Source organism: Tachypleus tridentatus, chromosome 10, assembly GCF_004210375.1.
Source record: "Tachypleus tridentatus isolate NWPU-2018 chromosome 10, ASM421037v1, whole genome shotgun sequence".
Classification (NCBI taxonomy): Eukaryota; Metazoa; Arthropoda; class Merostomata; order Xiphosura; family Limulidae; genus Tachypleus; species Tachypleus tridentatus.
This window is the reverse complement of record NC_134834.1, coordinates 38,448,378-38,470,961: the sequence shown is the minus strand read 5'-3', so window position 1 is coordinate 38,470,961 and position 22,584 is coordinate 38,448,378. Positions and strand designations below refer to the sequence as shown.

The window sequence follows — 22,584 nt, the reverse complement described above, 5'->3', positions numbered from 1 at the left end:
GATTTTCAATAATTAGTTGCTGTCAATACACAGCTTTTTGCATTATGTTGTATTCAAATCTTAAAACAAATATGGAGTTTTATTATGATATATTAAACAATTTTGAAGATTCACCACATTATTACAGTCCATTTTATCAATGTCAGTTTTAATGTGTATGATGACCATGCATGTTTATAATAGCCTTGCAAATTACTTTTAATTGTGAATGGTTTTTTTGCAAGGATAAAACATCCAAATCGCACCAAACCTTCCTGCAGGTTTTCCAAAATATATCTGGGTTATAAAGATACCAGTTTTCAGTCTGACCTCACGCAAGTCTGTTGGCACTGAATCTGGTAACGTAACTTGTATGTCTTCATATGAAGTAACGTCAACACCCATTTCATTCTCCAGTTGCTTAAGGTGTGCAGTAGCTAAATGGATATGATTTCAAACACATTTGTATCACTTTTTCAGATGAAGAATATAAGTTATTTCTTTGTTATTTTGTGTACTGTTGCCTGGGGCATGTGGATTGCCTTAGCCATTCACCTTTGTATTCATGAAGCCTTGATTGTTACAAGACACCATTCTTTGCTCACCATGGCTAAGGTAGGGCTTCTTGCAGATCTCTTTAAGGATAGTCTCTGTACCCCAAGCTGATCCAGATTTCCTTTGTTTTTGCAATTATTTTAAGCACAAATTGATGAGTTAGTTTTCAGTGGTATGACACTACCTATAAAATGTTATAAATTGTCAAAATGTAGTTCTGATACATGATATTCCACCACAGCTTTATATCAGTTGTGGTGGTCACATGACTTACATATTTAAAGTTTGCTAATATAATATACCTTATCCTCTGTATGATAGCAGTATTGGTGAAACTGAGTTTCACAAATAGTCATGAACAACATGTAAAAACCTAACTTTAAAAAGCCACACAACACAATTCTAATCTAAGAAAATAATCTGGCTATGTACAAATACTCATGAGCTCCATGTGTCAATGAATGTAACTGAAGAACTGTCACATGTAAGAATGATCAAGACTTGTGCTTAACGTTTTTATAGGGAGCCAGTTAGACCCATCAAAACATGCAGTTTTAGGGACCAATTCTATATCTCATATTAAAGTGTACTGTACAGTGGAAGTTAACAGAAAAATCAGCAGATACTAGGTGGATTGAAACTAAAGATATCAACATTTCTCAACTTTTGTTGTTGTAATCTCATATTTCATGAAAAAGCCAAATCATACCATTTAATTTTATTTTCAGACTGCATAAATAACTTTTCACTATATACAAGGTTATTGGATGAAACTTCAAATGCTTTTTTCAACATCAGAAGGGGAAGTCCCTAACAAAGTTTCATTACAATTTATTTAGTCATGTGTCCACTTGTTTTTTTAAAGAAATAAGTTAATAAGAGGTTTATATTGCACTAAAATGAAAAATGTCATGAAGTAGACTCTCACAAAAATTTAAAAAGTAATAGAACCTTATAAATTTTTTCCTAAATTGCCTCCCTAATGAAGAAATGGTACTTATTTCCTTTTTAGTGATGTACATTTATTATTATCAGTGAAGCAGATTTTTAAAATAAAATATCTAAAATTGCAGTAAAGAGAGTTTAATGTACAATTGCAAAGTGATTCTTGTTGAGAATTGTTGTGATATTTCAGAAGAAAAGTGACTTGTTCTGCTGGAGAATCTTGGTAGACACTATGAATAGGGGACTAAGAAAATTGCATCCTAATAATGCTATTCATTAGGCAGCAACACTTATCAGACCTAAAAATTGGTGTCTCTTTTGGGATGCAGTTGTCAGATTGAGCAGGTATTGTTGTTTCATTTAGTTAGGTTAACTGAATCCATCATAGATAGCTTTAATAAAAATTAATGTGCTGTTGCATGCTTTTTCAATATTTAGAAACAATTTGACAGTGTATGACATAATAGTCTTAGGTTTTGCACGTCATAAATGGAGCAGCTTGGTATTACTCTCTGGCCTTGTTTTTGTTCAACTTGGGGCATGATGGTGGGTTAAAAAGATACATGGCCTTGTTAGTTGATAAATGACTTATTTGCTGTGAAAATTTTATCAATACTCTTAAGTGCAGCTATCAGTTTCACTGGCAGTTTTTATTTTATTCCTTGAAGTCACATGCTCAGTTTTTTTTTGTTTTTGGCTATACTCTTTTTTTCACACGTAAGGCTATAATTTTGATTAGATATCGTGACTTCATGTCAATACATCTCAACAAACCACAGCAAGTAAGAAAATTGCACATAATAATAACCAATGTTTGCTCTAAGACTGCAGCCCTATTATCTGGAACACACCTATACTTTTCATAAACAACCAGATTTTTTAAAATATATGGTGGTAGTTTTTACTTTCTAAAACAGTGTTAATAACTTCCTTTATAGTAATGCTACAAAATGTAGATTAAAGTTTTATGTCATCATTCACATGTAGTCAGTGTAGCTGTATCAAGCACCAATATTTACACTGATTGTTTAAGACAATGTCATGTGATGCTAAATACTCTTTAATTAGAAGAATTTCACAAAATTTAGCAAATTTCTGCTTAAAAGTCGACAATGAATAATCAATAATAATCATACACCCATATGATTCTTTTGAAGACTAGAGCTAGAAACTGCTAATCTAGTTTGCTTGATGTAACAAGTACTTATGTATCTATCTGCATTTGCTTTTGTTGCTTTGAATTGGCTGTCTTTGATCCAGATGACAAGAAACAATTTACTTTTACTCTTAAGTAAAGCTCAAGTGAATATTTTAGATCAAACTCATGTGGCTTCATGCATAGGTGTGTGCACAAAATGTTTGGTCAGGATTGAGTGTTTTTTGTTAACTATCTTAACACATTTATCTTAGATTTAGACCAAATTTGACACTTAATTGTAGATTGTAAAGATGTACCAGTGTACCAAATTTGGCAAAAACTCATAGATGTTAATTATTCTATCAAATAAAATTTCTATATTTTTGGTGCAAAAAAAAATCAATCAAAACTGGAGGTTTTATATCTTGTGTAGTTCTTAATGTATTGCCTTTATTTTTATGTGAAGTAAGGTTCCAGTAGAGCACATCCACTGAAAATATGTGATAGTTTGAATTACCTCAGTCTAAGCTACAGAAAGATTGCTAAACTATCACACCTGTTAATAATGTGCAGTGTGTTGTGTGGGTGTTTTGGCTACATGACATACTAATGTGTGTCTTGTTACGCATGATACAGAAAGTTTCAGTGAAGTTGTGTTTTGACAAATCTGATTACTAACTGCTTGAATTGTTTCTGAATGAGAAAAATTAGATATTTTGAGTTTTTCAAGAAAGAAGCAAAGGGCTGAAAAGCAAGAATCATGAAGATTAACAACTGTTTTAAATGACTACCCATTATATACCTGTAACTAACAGGGAAGTGTAAACATCTTTATCAACAATAAAAGCTAATATTTTGTGATTTTATAAAATGTCTAATGTAAAACAGTGTAAGTGCTGAGATTTGAAGCATATTTGATTAAAGTATCTTTGTTGAGCCAAGAGGTAATAAATTTTGAATGATTCAACCAGCACCTTATGGATCTTTTATCATAACGCATTTAAAGTTGTCATTTCATTTTATATTGTATAAGAAGTTAGAATTTCCCTACACTGAAAATAAATTTAAAATAACCTTCCCTTACACTTCCTCCCCATGATACACTGGTGCTTTCATCATCTGCCAAAGCTGAAGTGATAGTTCAATAGACTGAAATACAGAGAATCACATGCATGGTTAGAGCATGTGGCATTTCTTTTGATGGAGAGTAGATGTATGATGATTTGCATGAAATATGCTTTAGAATACTTCAATTCCAAGGGAGGAGATGTGGAGAGCTTGTGGCCAGTGTAAAAAATGTTTTTGTATATAGATGGCAGCACTGAACAAGAATAGCTGTTTACTGAGTGGAGGTACCTATATGAAATACGTTTTTAGTGTAGAAAAATTCTAACGTTAATTACATGGGCATTCATAGTGACAACATTTGTGGACTGTATGTGACTGACAAGTTTCATAAGTTTGATAAAGTTCATTCATGGTTTGTTTTAAGTTTTGCATAGTTAAACACTTATATTAACTTGTATGGAGTCAAAATTTTAATGGTGCTTTTGATCTGAAAGGGGTGATGGAGGCTTCCTAGTAGACACTTTTTATGGGCCTATCAACATATTTGGAGGCCATTTGCTCCTTGGCTTCTGCTAATTTCAAGTTTTTTTTAAATAAATAAACCATGGTAACTATTAACAGTGACATTGCAGTCAACATTGCTACGACAGTGAAATAGCTGAAAAAAATTGATTCTCTCAAAAATTATCTTATCCAAAAGATTTCCTCACACTTCATATTAAGAAATGTAATTTTTATCACTTGAAGTATGACAATTTGAAGAAAATTAGCTTTTATGATTGGAATACTTGATATTGTAAAAAAAAAAAAAAAATCCTGTGTGATTGTCCATAAAACCCTTAAACAGTTATTGTTTACATGCAACTGTTGTTTGTGGTGAAAATAACTCTGTATTTATAGAAATATTTGAATTTAAGAACAAGAAGGCTATTGTAGTTTTATACAAGACTGATAAGGTCTCAACGGAAGTACTGTGCACTTTTGGTTTCTGTACTGAAGGAAGGATATCAGTAAGTTGAAATGTTTAAAAATGAGAGTTCTTAGTGCTATACAATAAACAATTGGAGTTTAAGAAGTTTATTATAGCCATGTACAAAAGTGGTGAGATCTAAATTGGACTATTCGATATAGTTTGTCATCTCATCACAGGATAAATATCATCATGTAGGAAAGAATACAGAAATGAACCAGTGATACTATTCCTAGTTCAAATTATTTAAGCTGTGAAGAAAAGCTTGAGAGTTTCGGAGGTTTGTTGTTTTTTTTTTACTTTCTTCATAAAATAATTATTAGATTGTAAAGTATGTGATTACAATTATTCATTGTTTGGACAGTTTTCCTTTGTATTATTCATTTTAATTTGGGAGTGAAAAGGTAGAAAATATATATTATTTAAGATTTTAAAAATTAGGGCTTGAGATTCAGACTTATGCTTTGACAATGTTTTTCAAGAATGTAAAGGGCTGTAACTCTAAGAAAAGGTGCATATAATGTGTGTATATAGTTTTTTTTATAAGTGACTTTAAAGTACTAAATGTCTTCTGCACTGTTGATATATGTAATCTGAACACATTGATATGTAATGAAGCAGAAGAATATCTTGTAATTTTATAATTTCATTTTTTACAAAGTTTTTATTTTTGTGGACTTGTCATTTAGGTGAGTAATATGTTTTAACTTTCAAAATGTTTTATCAAATCCTATTTGAAATAGGAAAGGTTTTATGCCACTGACCCTTTGCATACTTATGCTAAAAAATATACAAGGCTTGCTTGTCTCAAGTTAAAATATTTGTATTGAATAGGTTGTAATGGGTTCGAGTAAATCAAGTTTATTGGTAATGCCTCCTGAAGTTCGGGAACTCCACATAGCTGTTATGAGAAATGACGTAGCAGCAGTTCAGAGTCTAACAGAAAAAAATGTTGATGTGAATTACCCTTGGCAAAGTGCTGAGCTACCTAGCATTAAAGATGGAAGTACGCCTCTCTGTGAAGCTGTGTCCTTGAACCACAGATTAATAATAGAAGTAAAGTGCTATATTTGTGTTTGCTTATATTCGGTTACTAATATTTTATTTATTCTAGGACCTTGCAAAGTAACCACTATATTCTTTAATATTTATTTTTCAATTTAAAAAATAACAGCATGAAATAGATCTTTTGTATTGTGTAATTCAAATCAAGCAGACTTAACATCTTGTATACTAAAACCTCTCTTCCTTGAATTGTTTTCATACTATCAGCAATCAGGTGACTTCAGATTCTACATGTCCTTGATGCATTGCAAAACATGCACATTTACATTCTTTCATGTGACCTGTAGCACCCATACCAGAAGAATGTAAATAAGCCCTTCTTTCTAACCATAAACCACATTGATTTTTGTTGACAGTCATGCTTTTACTTTTTCAAAGCATATTTAAGTTTATTGCCTATATCAGGTAAAAAACAGTTAAGAAATAACTTATTTCTTAATATATGTATATATGATGCTATATATTCTTTATTTTTCAAAGATCTTGTATTTTCATCCAGTTCATGCCTTCTTGTCTAAAGTTAGGCTACGAGAAAAGATGGCCATCATTTTTTAGGTAATGTGTTACCTATCCTGTCAGATCTTAATTTCCCTTGTCAATAATGTTTTTCATATTTAGTCTAGGCTTTTTGTTTTTATTTTGTACTTTCTGAATATTTCAGGAAAACTCGGGAAAGGTTATTTAAATCATGTAGTATATATCATGCTCCTTGGATCCGAAAAATTGGATATGCAATTTATCAGTTTTTACTGTAATACTCCTGAAAACCTTAAAAGCAAATTTTAGGTTACATCTTGCCAAGTTAACCACTTAGCAATGTCTTGTACATCTCAATCATAGTATCCTTTAGAAGATACCTGGCGTGTGTACAAATGTTTTGAAACTATATGTATTGTTTTCACTCAGCTTTGGAATTCTATTTACATTGTGTTGTGATTTTTCAAGTTTGGAATCCTTAGGCAGATAAGTTATTTTATAGTACTTGCTTATTTATCTCTTTGGCCTTATGTTGTGTACAACAACAAAAATCCTACTTATGGGATTGTTAAGGAGGAATGTATTGTGTACTCATGACTGTAAACAAAGGTAGCTTTTGATGGTGAGAAAATAGGCTTATGTATGTCCTGATGTATGTACAGTAACTCAAGAAAAAAGGTGAAAGAGAGAACAGTCAGTTTTAAATAAGTTACATGTTGATAGGATGAAAGCAATTCACAAGAAAAAGGCTTTTATTATTTTGGAGATAAGTACCTATTTAAATTCATTTTATTTTAATAAGAAAATCATGTAGTAATCTCCGTTATTTCTGTTATTAATACATTTCTTTTTTATATATTTTGTGAAGTTATGCCTTGTTGAAATTATATACCATAATATTGTATTAAGAAAATATTTGTTTTTGGTGAAAATAAAATACTGTTAAATTTAAAACTTATTAAATACTTACTATGCTAATTAGATTAGTCCTTCAGGATATCTTTTTAAGGCTTAACAAATTTACAGACATAACAACTGAGTGACTTGCATATTTTCTAACTTATAATTAAAAATCTATCATTCTTGCTATTTAACCACTACTACTTTGAGTGTGAACTTGCATCAAACTTTTGTAGTCTTGGTTCAATCATAGATTTGTGAAAGGTTATCAGAAAAACTGGTAATATGATGGCACTGTAGGGTCAAGAATTTAGCACGTCTATACATGATCTGAGATTCCATTATCTCCAAAACAAATCATGTATTTTACAGTTTAAAGCCATTGATGCATTCCAAAAAAGACAGTCTGAAAAAGTAGCTAAAGAGTTGAAAGTGGATAGGTGTTGGCAAACTGCTTTTCTGTAATCTGTCACTTCAAAAAAGGAATAGCTAGTGGGTAAGGTAGCTCTCTCATAGATTTGCACAAATGGAATAAACAAACATTCTGGCAGGATGTCTGTACAGATATCAACAAATGAGCTTTTGTAATAAAAAAAAACTGTCTTCATGTGAGATGAGAAACAATACTTAACATTTAAGTCACAGATCTCATTGTTATATTGGGTTGAGGAATAATTCATGAGCGTTTTTTCAAGTTAAAAAAATATATTCATAAATGAAATGCTTTCGCAAAATATTTCATGTCATTTGGTAGATAATTTTTTGCTCTAATAGATGGTGTGTTTGATTTTCATATGTCTTTAATTTTTGCTTTCATTTTCAGCTCATTAAATGGACTGTCAAATGTATAAAATCGAGCATTTTCGACACCATCTGCTTTTCGCATTTAATTTCTTGCAATTTCGTTTAAAACAATGCATACTATATACCTAGGTATTACATGAAATAAAGTATCATAATAAATGTTTTGGGTGTAATGTGTTCATGCATTGAAGTATTGTATAGTCTTGCATGTAATGCTTGAATGAAATTATTTAAAAATGCTCACAAATTATTCCTCAATCTAATACTTTGTTATTCTAGTAAGTTTCTGTAAGTCAAGATTGAAAAATTACACTTACTCTGATACTTCCACGAAAAATTTTACTATTATTAAAGCTGTGAATTTAATGTGAAATGCATTGAATTTCAACTGAAATCAAAATTTATAACTTATTTTTGAAGTTTATGTAAACACCAAGGGTAGTAAAGTTCTCTAATTTTAAAAAATATATAAAATGAATTTCTCCATAATAATGTAAGAGTGTCCATGAATTATGATTCCATGTTTAACTTGAAGTGATATCATTAGCAGTATGGACATATTTTTGTAGTTCATAAGTTAAATTAGAATCTTGTACATGTGTGCTTATGTATGTGATGAGAAAACTCCTTAATGATCAAGTAAAATGGTGATTTTGTTAGTAGTATAAGAATAATATACCTACAAATTATTTTTATTTTGGCTTATATTTCTTGCCATGAGGATTTTTTTTCGTATTTTAAAATCATTATTTAATTTCAGTATTTTGTTCTTGTCATGTTTTCAAACTAACAATCAAAGAAGTGCATCTACTTAAATTTTAATTTTCAGTTATTTATTCCATCTTAGGTTCTTTTGCAAGCAGGAGCAGAAGTTAATAAACCAGATAGCTTTGGATGTACACCTCTTCATAAAGCAGCCTATCATGGTAGAGCTTTCTTAACGGAAATGTTAATAGCTTCAAGTATGTGTTTAATCTTTGGTTTAATTTGTCTTTTTTATATATGTCTCTCTCTCTCTGTGGGGGGGGGTATGGGTATATCCTTCATGCACAACCACATCTTTAAAGCTACAAACACCAAATGCAGAGGTGCCAACTATTTCAAATGAGTGTAATGATTGTAGACAGCCCTTTCACAGTTTGTCATTTTAGATTTGCCAGAAACAAGACAATCTGGTGAATGAGGCCTCTTTTTTTGCCATCTTGTGAATGATCACATTGGTGTTTCTATGCCTCTTAGGAAACAAGAAATACCCATCTACATTAGCGCTGATTGGCTGACAAGCACTGATAACATAATTTTGGATTCCCCCATGTACTCAGTATAGAGAAGCACTACACTCAAACTATTGTTTATTTGTTATGGACTTCAAGCACAAACATGATTATTGCAAGTATCCATTTCCACTATGTCTTTTATTTATTATCAAAATTTATTTGTATCTCACTAGAAATTTTCTTTTCACTCATTTCAAGCCCTGGGGGAACAATTTATCACTTTACTCTATAGGCCTATATAATATATAATAATTTGGAAGTCACAATAAGTCGTAATATTTGTCTTTATGAGCGTATAGTCGTAATTTATACCCTAAAATTGTAATGATTACGCTCAAATTGTAATGGTTGGCATCTCTGGAAATGGTGTACAGATACATTTTTGTACAGAAAGTAATGTGCTATGAGGCCTCAACATGACAGTCTGCAATTTGAAGCCAAAGTGGCTGATTTACCAATTTTTGTCAAACAAGATGACCAGTGAGTCTCAATTTGAAAAGACTGGATGGTTTTGGTAATGTGAGATAAAGAGGGCTATTATTTGTTTCTTCTCTATGTGAGAATTTATTTTAATCATTATATCCATGATCAGTTATGTGTTAAAATGATTAACAAACTTCATGGAACCTTTATTTTTGCTCTTTCTCTCTCTCTCTCTTCTACATATGCGTGCATACTATGTAACTCTCATTAACTGAAAAAAAAACTGGTGCTTTCTCTCCAACATGTGTGTACATTCCCTCAATTAAATAGGCTTGCTTCAGCCATATGTTTTGTTTTGTGTGCATGTACTTGGAAGAATCAGCTGTATGATGACTTTATGATACGTTTGTTATGGATGAATTTTCATTTATATTGTGTTGCAATGTGAAGAGAATAAATCGGTTGATGATAAAGTTAGAATATGCTGCATAAGACACTTGCCCACGCAGCAGAAATCAAGACACCAAAGTTTGGGAATTTTGGAAACTTGAAATATTATACTAGGTAAATGCAAGAAGCAGGAGCAATGTACCCAGTTTTGTTTTGACTGAAATTCCTGTTGAAAATCTTTATTTTTCACAGAAGTGTCAAGTGCCTTTATAATAACATTAAAATTTAAAAGTATTAGATGTACAGGTATCTATACCCTAAATGTAATTGATGATAATATAGGTCTTTCTCTTGTTGTATAGGTGAGTGAAGGAGAGTACCATATTCACGAATTCTGTAGCTAGAAATTGCTGATTCTTGTTTTCACTTGTATATAAGCCACTCAAAAAAAATCAAGAAATCTTAAATGTATACAAGAAAAGTATGAAGTAATGAGTTTGTGTAATCCTGCTGGTTCAGTCAGAATTGTGGAAACACTGTCTTGTATTTTATGAAAGTACGATATGTTTTCTGGCAGCCTTGAATAGCAAAAATCACCATACAGAATATAAAACATTATAGTGGGTAGTAGCTTATTCTCTGTGTGTGTGTGTGTGTGTAAAATAATAATTTAAGTTGTTTCTAGTTTAGGTGAAACCCTAAAAGAATAAGCAAAAGCATTGACTTAAATCAAATTATTTTAATAGAAAATTGTAAATCCTGAAGTGTAAACTTTTAGTTAAAATGTACACTGTGAAAATAAATGTAACATAATATTATATTCAAATGAATAAAAAGTACTAATGTTTGCACAACCTCATATTTATCAAACAAAACGATACTTTAACAAATAATAGCATCTGTTAAGAGAGTAACTGTAAACCATACATACAAGATGGCTGCAAAATGTGACACAGGCTTTTATATGCATAAATCACAAATTTGATATATTATATTCACGCTATGAGTGTCTGTCACATGCAGAAGTTCATGTTACTAGTTTTTAGAATTTGCTGTAACAGTTATAATGTTACATCATGCATAAAAATACAGTAAAAATCAATTTTAATAAAACACAGAGAGACTGATTGAACTGTGAAGTGAAAAAGCATTTTCAAGTATTTAAAACTGTCTTGACAGATATAAGCTGAAATGATATAATAAATTGTCAGAATAGTACTTTGAATGTAATTTATAAGGTTTGGTATGTGTGTTCTTTTAAGCAGAGAACTACTTAGTGTAAATCTTCTATATTCCTTGACACAGCCAAGACAAATTTATTTACTTTTTTTGTTTTAGTTTCAGGAAGAGTATCATTGAGATAAAAATTCTTAATTCAAAATTCTCACTCATATAATATATTAGGTATAAGACATGCTAGTCATAGAACTTTGTAAGCTCAGTCATGTGTAATTGTGTTTATGTAAGACCAACTTATATTAATGCCATGAAAATTTAAATTTGAAATTATGACACTGCATGAGATTATACTTACAAATTTTGTTCAAAATATGTTTCAGTAGTTTTGTATAAGTAAAAATGCTCTAAATTTTCTTATTGTGTATCAATATGTTCAGTTTCTGTTTCTAGCTGGCAGTTTGTATAGCTTTTCAGTCAAAATAAAACTATTACTTGCAACTGTGTGCATTAATTATTAAACCTTTACTTTTGATGCTTGTGGAAATAAACCTTTTGTCAACAATAGAAGTCAAAATAATAGCCTTTTAATATTTCAAGTCTCCTACTTCTTCTTTTTGTAGATAAAGATCCTATTAAGAATTTCCTAAACAGTTTGGGTATTAAAAAAAAAAAACTTGTACCTCCTTAAGTGGATCAAGGAGACAAAGTTCTAGAGGTAATTATATTATTGCAGAAGAACAAAGATTTGGTATCTTTACAATTGCGAATTGGTTTTATTTACTTCACCATAATAACCTAACTCTCCAACTGTATAGCATTGTTTTTTTCTTTGTGCTCTAAGTATAATTGATTTTTGAATATTTATTATGGTGAACCCAGAGCTCATGTTTAAGTCTTGATATTTACTTCAGGTATGTGAGCAGTTTGTTTCAAAACGTTTTTTTAATAACTCTTGCATGTGAAGTTGGTTTTTTTGTTCAGATATAAACATTTTTCTAAAAACAAAACTTTTAAAGTATGTTTCTGATGAGCAAATCATTTTGTTCAGTTTCATTTATTTTATTAGATGTGTACATCAATTCTCCAAACTGTTTTTACATTAATAGTGAATTCTGTTTTTTATTGATATTTCATGTTAATTGGATTTTAATGTTGTCATGCCTGTTTAAGTTTTGTGATGTGGAAACTATAAATTACCTTTTATGATATATATTGTGTTAAGCAAATTCAGTTATTGGTATTACTGAGAAACATTTTTGATTCTCGGTAAACCTTCAACATTTTATTTGCTGTCTGAAAAGCTGTGCAGATAGTATGAAGATTCCTAATTTTAGATGACTAAACACTTCTTATTTTCACTTATTAGATGCAGATGTCCACCTGAAAGACCACAATGTGAATACACCATTACACATTTGTGTTCAAAATGCCTTAGTTCATAATAACACTGATACAGTCCGAGCACTTTTGAGAGCAAAAGCTGAAGTTAATAATCCCAACCGGTATGGAAAGATTGCTCTTCACTATGCTGCATTATGGGGGTTAGGAGAAATTACAGAAGTTTTAATTAAGGTAAATTGTTTGTTTTGGTTTTTACATTAGAACCAAATGCAAAGTTTCAACTTTTTTCACCTATCTAACCCTTTGTGTGTAATTATGTCACACATGGAAATTACTAAACTTCAGTGTTAAGTGTTATGTGTAGCTGTTTTTAAGTGATGTAATCTAGTGTATCTTGTTATATACAATTTTTTTTAATCTGCAAACAATAGTAGAACCGTATCAATGGAAGTCTGTAGGGCCAAGAAAGGTAAATCATTGAAACTTTTATGTAGTTTTGCACATATTTAGTTGTTATACAATTTACCACATGTATACTACAAAGAAAATAGACACACTCCATAAAAAAATAAGTGAAAAAACTTGAACCTGGGGTAATTTGTTTTTAATTCAAATCTATATTTCAGGAAGGAATACTTTTTTTAAAACAAGTACAAAACTTAAATTGCATAATTGGTAAAAATGTTGGCTCTTGCTTAAAATGCATGTAAAAAAATAAGGGATTTAAGGTTAAGTGACATTTATTTTTATTTCTCTCATATTTTTCAATACATTTAACTTTTCAATGGGCCTATAAATGTCTTATAAACTATTGTAATGTTTTGTAACACTTTCATAGAAGCACCCAGTAACATTTTTAGGAGATAGAAGCTAATTTAACATTTTAATACATACGATCATTGTATAACATTGCACAGAAATATCCTGCAAGCTATTGTAATATTTCAGTATGATGCATAAAATTTAAAAAGGAAAAGATTGTCTTGTAATCAGCTGTAATAGTTTACTACATACATTAGTTATAAGGAGTGTCACTTATGTCTAATTTAAATGTGGGGAGTGTTGTAGAAATTATGTAACATTTTAAAATATGCATTAAATGGAAACACGAGAGAGTAACACTCAAGAAGAAAGAAGATAATGTATGATTCTATGTTTGTACATCAAAATCTTTTAAAAACATTACAAAAAGATTATTGTAAATGTTAGTGTAACTATATTTTATTCTTAAACTTTTGATATTTATAAAACTTTATTTTTTTCAAATATATTAATTTAAGAAATAAAATCTTATAGAAAAAAGTTAATGTGAAGCTCAGTCTATCACTTAATTAACCACTTATTACTGAGTTTTTGTGAAATTCTCCCTCACTAGTAATTCCAAAGAAAGACTAGGCATCATAAAGTATTGGAGTGTATTTTGTGTGCATGGTGCTTTGAGGTTTCTTTTACCCACATTGTAATCTTTATATGTGTGTATAACATTCAAGTATATACAGCAATGATACTCTTGTTAATTATCCATTCTATGAACTATGTAGTTATATATGAGATCACTGTGATTAAAAGCTATTTGAAAAATCAAACATACAAAAAATTCATCATTTAAACTACCCTCCATTTTCTTAAAAGATGCATGATGCAAAATGTTATTTTGACAGATTGCCAACTTTATGTATTAGTTCCATTATCACATTTCATTGTATTTTGTCTTTATTATATCTTTTAATCCTTTTGCATCCATTACTCCTTTAAATGCCTTTGTGTAGAAAATGCTGAATTACATTTAGAAATTAAACCACTTCATTATCAGTTTATGTCATTGAAATTAACATTATAGTGTGTGTGTGTGTGTTATAATTTGAAATTTTATGTTAGACAAAAATTACACTTACTAAACTATTTTACATACATGTTCCAAAGTACTTTGACTGAGTTCCTTATACACAAGAAATACATTTTGCCAAGCCCTGGTGGGTGCCATGCCCACCTTCTATACTTAAGACTTGAAATTTACAAGCCATATGTACTTATTTGATGTACATGTTTATAACAGTTATAAATATAAAGAGCTCATTTTTATATATAGCTTCTTAATGATTATTTTAAAATTGGTTTACAGTTTTAATTATCAGGTATGTCTAACTGATGGTAGTAATTTTTGTCTGCTTTGTCCACATTACAACTTATTTACGTAACAAACAAAAATATGTTTTTATATTTTACTTAATTATGTGTTATTTATATTGTAAAATGCACATCTGAAAGGTTAAACAATTTGTTTATAAAACTTAAACTTACCCTGATTCTCAAGGCTTATAATAGCACACAAGTATACAAACATTTTGCCAAAAGCTTGCTTATCTCTCTCTGCTAAAGACATGGTAATATTCTCAAAGGGTACCATTGATTAGTATTGAGATGAATAATGAATAAAGGACAGGAAAGTCAATAAAACATTAAAAATTAACTATACATGAAAAGGTAAAGACCTGGAATGACAAATACAACCAAAACATCCTTCAAGATTATTCTACAAAAAATTAAAGTGTGTACATTTTTCAGTTTAACTAACAGTTAGTGATATAAAGAAAATGAAAAAATAAAATAATTACCATAAAAAAACAACTTTTGTTATTAATTTAGGTTATATTCTATATGTTATGCAAATGATTCAAAAACTATAAGATGAAAAAAAGTTTTTATTCTTAAATGACAATTTTTGGTAAATAATTAAAATAAATAAATATCTTAATTAGAAAGACTTAATTAAAATAATTTCCTTTTTTATGTACAAAATACTTCTAATCTTTAACAAAACCTTACCAATTTTTATGGAGAAATGTTAAGAAGTCTCAGAATTACTTTACATATTATGTATGTATGTGTGCAACTTAAAACTGTTGGGAAAGAGTTAACATGATTTAAAGTCACTTCTTAAATGTTCCTTATATAGATAACTGGTTTTATGTGAAGGAGTTGTAACTATAAAATAATTTGTCGAATTGTAATTTAACAGCGTGGTACATTTTTTTTAAGTACATTTTTTTTCTGAGAAATACATTTAGTTTTCAATCTTTCCAACTGCTTTAATTTGTCCAGTAATTACCCACTGAAATCATGGACACTGTTTTAATCTCATAGCATAGTTATATCTTAAAAACTAAGGTTGTTGTTCAAAAATTATTTAACAAAGTAGTTTATAGTATATTGCAAGTTACTTTTGAAGCAGTATGTTCAATTTCTTTTTTCAACAAAATGTAAAACCCTTTAACAAAAGATGTTTCCAGTGTAATAGTTGATAATTTGAAGAAAAAGGGATAAGTATATGTTAATATCAAACTTTGTACATACTGTACAAATAGTAATTTTGCTTGAAATATTGGGCAGGGGATATTTTAGTTGAACAATACTAGGTTTGCAATTGTAAAGAAATGAAAGTCAAGTGTTAACAATAATTAAACATATTCTCTGATGATGAACTTGTAAAGATTTCCTTATTCACTGATTGGCATATATGTGGAGCTACTACTGTTGAAAGTGTTTAAGTTAAGAGTGTTCTAGTAGTTATAATGTTAGGCTGTGTATCTGAAGGTACATGTAAGAACTGTGATATGTCATTGACAACATTTTGCAATTTCTGCAATCAGTGTGAGTCAGTCCAACTATTTGGATAAGAGCAGCCTCATAATAGTTGGTGAGTGCAATTTACTTGTTACCCTTCCTTGGTTCAAGAATTGTAAATTAAAAATGGCTATAAAAACCATATGTTGCTTAAGGTGTTGCTCTTTTATTTTATAGAAGTGTCACTTTAACTGTTGGAAAGTTAAGCTTACTCGTTTTTATTTAGATAAATACATCCTTATATTTGTTAGTGTGTGCAATTGTGTTTAAAATATTTCAGAAGTTGTTTAAGTTAATTTTATAGTTCAATCTTTCACTTTTAACATGAAATAAAGTACTTTCTAAAACCAGTTTTTGTTTTGATAAAATGGTTGTGTATTCTTGTTGGATATTACATCTTATAGTCAAAAATTTTTTTATTAATTTTCAGGCTGAAATTTATTATAAACAACTTAAATTTTGCTTGATACAGGTTTTTGTTGTGTTCCAGGGACATTCAGAGATTGACCATATGGACCTAAAATGGAGAACTCCTTTATATTGTTGTATTCGTGCCATTAATGTACTGCAGCGCAAAAGAGATACCTTTCAACAACATCTCCCAGCTATCAAGGTTTGATTTTTCTGTAAACATATCGGACATAGAATTTACTTTATTCAAGAATAGTTAGATGATAATGGAGTGCAGAATTTTTTTTCCATTTTGAAAACCCAGAAAAAGAAACTGGGAACAGTGACTTTAGTTTAAATACCAGCTATTACTGAATATATTTCCATACAAATTAATGCTTAAACTAATTTGTTAGTGTAGTATAACCTTTTGAACAGACCTGATGTGTATAGTATATCAAAATGAATGTATAACTTAAACAGTGTCACATAAGACAATTTATATGCAGTATCATGGAAAGAGGTTCAGAGTAACTGTTGAGCTTTTTCAGGATAACAGAGGTAAAAAACCAGAAATCAGGAAAAATACAGATGGATCAAAGTTTTTAAAATTGGAGGTGAGAGCTGTAACCAGGAAAAAGGAAAGAAACAAAACAGTTGAACCAGATGTAATCGTTATTTAATTGATACAATGATGAAGATTTAAAAGATCTAAGCCATTCAATTTGTATTGCACTCACAATGAAACCTGGTGCAACTGAATGTGAATTACATTGCACCATAAGCCTTATGAATCACTGAATAATTATTATTGATATATGTTTAGAGCTTGAATAATAAAACTTAAAATTGACAAAGAACAATGTGGGTTTGTAGAGGATGCTAGTAAAATAAATGCAATATTTATCTTGAAAATGTTTTCTGAATGAGCTATTGAAGCACAAGAAGATTTTTACATGTTTCATAGATAAGGCAAAATGATTTGATAAAATAAAGCATTATGTTCTCAGAAAAGTATACCTAAATAAAAAATACATTAGAAATATACTGGAAACAAACAGCAGGAATGTGAATAGGAGGTGAGATATATAAGTATGCAAAGACCAAAAGAGAAGTTTGGTAAGGTTGGCATTTCAAAACTTGTTTATTCTATGAGAAGATTCTAAGAGAAATTGGTAATATACAGGGGCTCATAATTGAGGGACATAGCATGTTACTGCAGCTGATAGTGATAATAATAAATTATAGAAAATCTTCAAGAATTATTGGATAAATTTGTATAAGAAATCAACAAAAGGGTCCTAACAATCAACTGCAAAAAGACAGAGTGCATGGTTATAAGTAAGGAAAGGAATGCCTCAGATTGAGCTAAACATAAATAAAAAAAGTCAAAACAGATGGAAAAGTTAAATATCTGGGAAACTTAATAATGTTTAGTGGTAAATCTGATGCAAACAGTAAGAAATGAAATGGCATGACAGAGGATATGTTCCAGAAAATTAGCAGTATACTAAAAGGTAGGAAAATATCAATGGAAGCCAAGCCAAGAATGTTGAGCTGTTACTTTAGTCCAATTCTTACGTATGATATTGAGTGTTGGACAATTTCACTAACATTGGAAAAGAGATTAGAAACAGTTAAGTTATGGTTTTACAGAAGAATGTGGAGGATGTTGTGGACTTGTCATATGACAAAGGAGGAGTTATCGAGAAGAGTAGAAACACGCAGAGATATGATAACAATTAAAGAAAGACAATTTCTGTTACTGAATCATGTGATGATAAAAAATAAGCTAGAAAATTTATTTGTAATAGATGAAATTGAAGTGAAATGAAGTAAAGTTAGGATAAGAATAACTTAAATCAGTAGTCTTGGTAACTGGGTGAATATTAGTGAAGATGAAGTGTTGAAAACAATAAAGGACAAGAACATGTGCAAGGCCTTGATTACTAATATTGTTATCAGACATTGTTACTTAGAGAGAGAGAGAGATCAGCAATAAATATTCAATCTGTAAATTAAACTGGTTTTCTTTGAATGTATTAAATTATTTGATAGTTCTATACTAGATTTATTGTACTTTCCTTTTACTGAAAATAAGTTGATTTATATATCAGTTTTGTATAAGTGTTAAACCTGTCACTTTCTGTGAGTAAATTGAAAAGGTCTTCTTAACATACTTCTTAAATATTACTGGTACTTTTTGAAGAACATAGTTGTTTGCTGTATATAGTATTAGTGGAAAATGTTAGGTTTGACCTTCTGTGTCTGAACATTTTGAAATTGAAAATATATTCTTGTGATCTAGAAATCAACAATTGGAGTCTTTTGTTGAGAAAACACTTTCTTGTAATAAAATAATACTTAATGATCATGATCCATGATGTGGCATTTCAAATCCAAAGTATTACAACTCTTAAGTGTTGGCAGCATTTGAGTTGTGAAGGGGAATTCCTGAAATCTACTCATACATGCATGTTCTCACAATCAAGCATTTGACAGTTTAATTTTGTTTTTCATTTTATTATTATGGGTAACAGCATTTCCCCTCCATTCCTCAATGTGAGCACTTGAGTATTTGTTAATTAACAAATTTAAAAATGCATAACCTCTCAATTAACAAATAAGAAACTGGGTCTTAAACTTGTTATCCTGATACTTTAAAAGTTACCACTGTCTGTCTTCATGCAAAAATAAAGTATGGTTGTCAACTTTAAAAAATTGTGTTTATATACATAATGACAAACAGTGGCCTGTTTTTTACTGATATCGGTAAAGAAAAAAAATTTTTGCTATTTACAGGTTTAAGAAAAGTTATACCTTAACTTTTCTTGAACCTGTAAATTTCCATGCATTCATGGAAGGTTAGTAGCCCTGAAAGAGAGAGGACTAGCAAAATCAACTGTGGCCATATTTCTTTAGAGAAGTGTGAAAAATAATGATTAATTGATACCTAAATGCTATAAAACTAAATCCTTCACTTTTAAAACAAAATGCACTTTATTTTAAAAAGCAATGAAAAGAAAAGATTAAGTTTATATAACAACAGCTGTTTAAGCAATCTAGTAACACCTTGGTTGTAATAATCTTGTTGGAAGGAGATGCTTGCTTTAAAACTTTTCATTAAATGAAAAGTCTGTGAATATTTCATGAAATGCAAGGCTTTGACAAAACTTGTATCTTAATAACTAATTTATTGATTTTCAAAACCTTGTTAACTTTTTTCAATGAGATTAGTCTAAAACGAGCATGAATCTCAACATATTTTTATATACTGCTGCATATGCATCTGTCTATACTTTATGCTTAATTCAGGGTTGTTTAAAATGGACAAAATTATAGAGTTATGAGTAGTTAGGCCTGTTACTTGCAGTATAAATTGTATTTCCACTAACTTTTGTATACTGATTTCTTTCACATATTTTACCATCAAGCAGATATGAAGTAGTTTCCAGCTTCATGCATCAGATCTTTCATTTATTTTGTTATAATATTGCACTGTTGCTGTATGAGTATTTGTTAGTTTTTACAACCAGTATTAATAATTAAGAACAAAACAGTTTGAACAAATATAAATATTGCAGAATTTTATTGAGTTTTGACAGTTAAACAACCCAGGCAATTGGTACTTTATGAAGTTTTTAAAAGCTAGTGTTTCTACCTGGAACAATTTTCATTACAAGTAATAAAATTTGCCTTATTTTTAAAATAAAAATTGCATTGATTATTGCAAAGTAAGATGATTTAAAGCCCCCACCTTTTTAATCCCTGGTCTTACTGCAGTCAAGTTGACATCTTTATCAAGGAAGGTTGGAAATAAAATTGAATTGAAACCTAATCATGCTTATCATTTCACATAAAATGTTGACTTCAGAAAACTTTTTTATTCATTACTTCAATCCTACTTTTAATATTAATTAAGCTAACTTATCACTTCATTTTTATAGTATAAACCTAAAGTTACTGATAAAGTTGCTCCTTCTCTAAAACATAAAATTAAATAATGTATTTATTTTATTACTGAAGCTCTTAGTACAATATTAAATATGTTTTGGATGGTAAAATTATTTGTCTACACATTAGAATTTGCTGTGATATATCTTCAATTTAGTTACTAACTTATATTTAGAAATAGTTATTTTTGTAACTGAGTTGGTATTTTTTCCTCATTTATGTGTAGGTGCTCATCATGTCTGGATGTGATCCCTTGAATTTATCATCATGGTTGCGGAAGTACCAGATACTGACACCATCTTACCATATGGATGAGGGCTTCTACAAATGGTATATCAGTGCTTATCCTGAGTCTTTAAAGCACCTGTGTCGTCAAGCCATACAACAGTATCTTGGTTATCATGATGATAATGCTGTCAGAATTCGTGTATTACCTTTACCTAAAACATTGATTGATTACTTATCAAGGAAACTTCTCTAGAAAAAGTAATAGTAAGCTTCTTATAAAATGCTATGAAAGTTAGTCTTACTATCCAAGCTTGTTTATTAACTGTACAGAATGTAGTGGCATTACAAATTAAACTAAGGCCTCTGCTATGTAAGCACTGTAAAATGTCATGCCATCTGATTTTTTACAGTAGTTAATTGTGTAAAATACAAAACCATAAAACACTAGTTTTGTAAATTGTTGTATTTGTTTTTCTATATCTTATTACTCTATTTAGGAATTACAGCTTGATAATTTAGAATATATATAGTATTTGCTATTCTGTGTGAGAGTATTGGTACAGTAATTTTAAGTATATTTATAAGACCAAAGAAATTATGATATGTAAATAAAAGAAACATTTGACCCTCTAATACTTTTTCTGTGATAATAACATGAATATGAACCATTTTGCAGTTCAGAGTTAGCTGTCGGTATTTCTTATCTTTCTTTGGAGCTATATTTGTAGATACATATTACTGAAAGTTTGTTTACATAACAAAGGTGTGTAATTATGTCCTTTAAAATAAGCAGTATAATTAACATCTCAGTGTTTGTGTTTAACTTTTTTTTATTGTCAAATATTAAAATACAGAACTTGTATAGCCAGATTGTGTTTTAATTTGAATAACTTTTGATGTACATTCCAAAAATGTTTGTTAAAAGTTTTTATTTCATGAAGCATTTTTAACTTTCCAGGATAAGTACTGCCATGTATCATATTGAAAGCTGTAAGTACGTTTGAAGTTTGTCACCTGAAATAAAACCAAATACAAAGTGTTTATTTCTTTTTTTTTTCTTTACTCCATAACAGTGACTTAAATTAAAAGTTTCATATTAAGTTGTTTCATACAATATATTGATACAAATAAAGGTCTCCTTGTTCCATATAAAATTCAAAAATAAAACTTCATTGTCTATTAAATCAACTTTGGGTAAAAAGTTTTGTTTCCCTAACTCTGCAAAACTACATTCTTCCTCAGCAAGATAATACATTAAATATCTTTAATGAGGTGAGAATTTGGTAATAAACAAATAAATGAAATCAATTTAGAATTCAGGTTCTAAAAGATTATTATTGTTGTCATTATTATTTCACAGAATTAAAACCAAGTTTGTCACATCATTGAACAATAACAATGTTAAAAGTCCTTTACTTGTCATATATGTTACAGATCTTCATAACTTAGATCCTGCATTATTTCTTCCATCCATACACTGTTCTATGCAATTAACTAACTTATCTCCCACACCTACTGGGATAATATTTTAAAAGTTTTTTTATGTGACACTTTGTGAAATGCTTTTTAAGAGTCTATTCTTATCTACATAAGCAGTAACTTTTCCTATGTTTGTCTTTTAACCTGTTAGAGTTATTGTAGGTATTACAAATATATTCTGAAACATCAGAATATGATGAGAAGGAGTAACTCGAAGATGTATATAATAGGTTTGTTTATGTACAGCCAGATGTAAAATGTAGAACTAGTTGTTAATCATAACGTAGTCATAAAAGCTTCCCATAGGACCATAGTTATCCCACTTATTTTCCTCTTGAAATACACAAGTACACTATTAAACCTTATATTTGAAAGGAGTGAGGTTTGATAAGTTATAT

At 29.6% G+C, this 22,584-nt stretch overlaps 1 protein-coding gene across 20 annotated transcripts in view; it reads left to right on the top strand.

The window, feature by feature from the left end:
* Window positions 1–21,750, top strand: part of LOC143229086 (inversin-like) — a 38,215-nt gene extending 16,465 nt beyond the window's left edge. For 2 of the 20 annotated variants that reach the window (XM_076460888.1, XM_076460889.1), the window contains exons 2-6: window positions 5,490–5,711; window positions 8,749–8,863; window positions 12,537–12,742; window positions 16,608–16,748; window positions 20,706–21,750. In XM_076460888.1, the coding sequence (XP_076317003.1) occupies window positions 5,496–5,711; window positions 8,749–8,863; window positions 12,537–12,742; window positions 16,608–16,748; window positions 20,706–20,960 (933 nt within the window). In that variant the 5' untranslated portion in view covers window positions 5,490–5,495 and the 3' untranslated portion in view covers window positions 20,961–21,750. The other 18 variants (XM_076460893.1, XM_076460882.1, XM_076460900.1 and 15 more) reach the window with 18 other exon arrangements.
* Window positions 21,751–22,584: the final 834 nt, after the last annotated feature.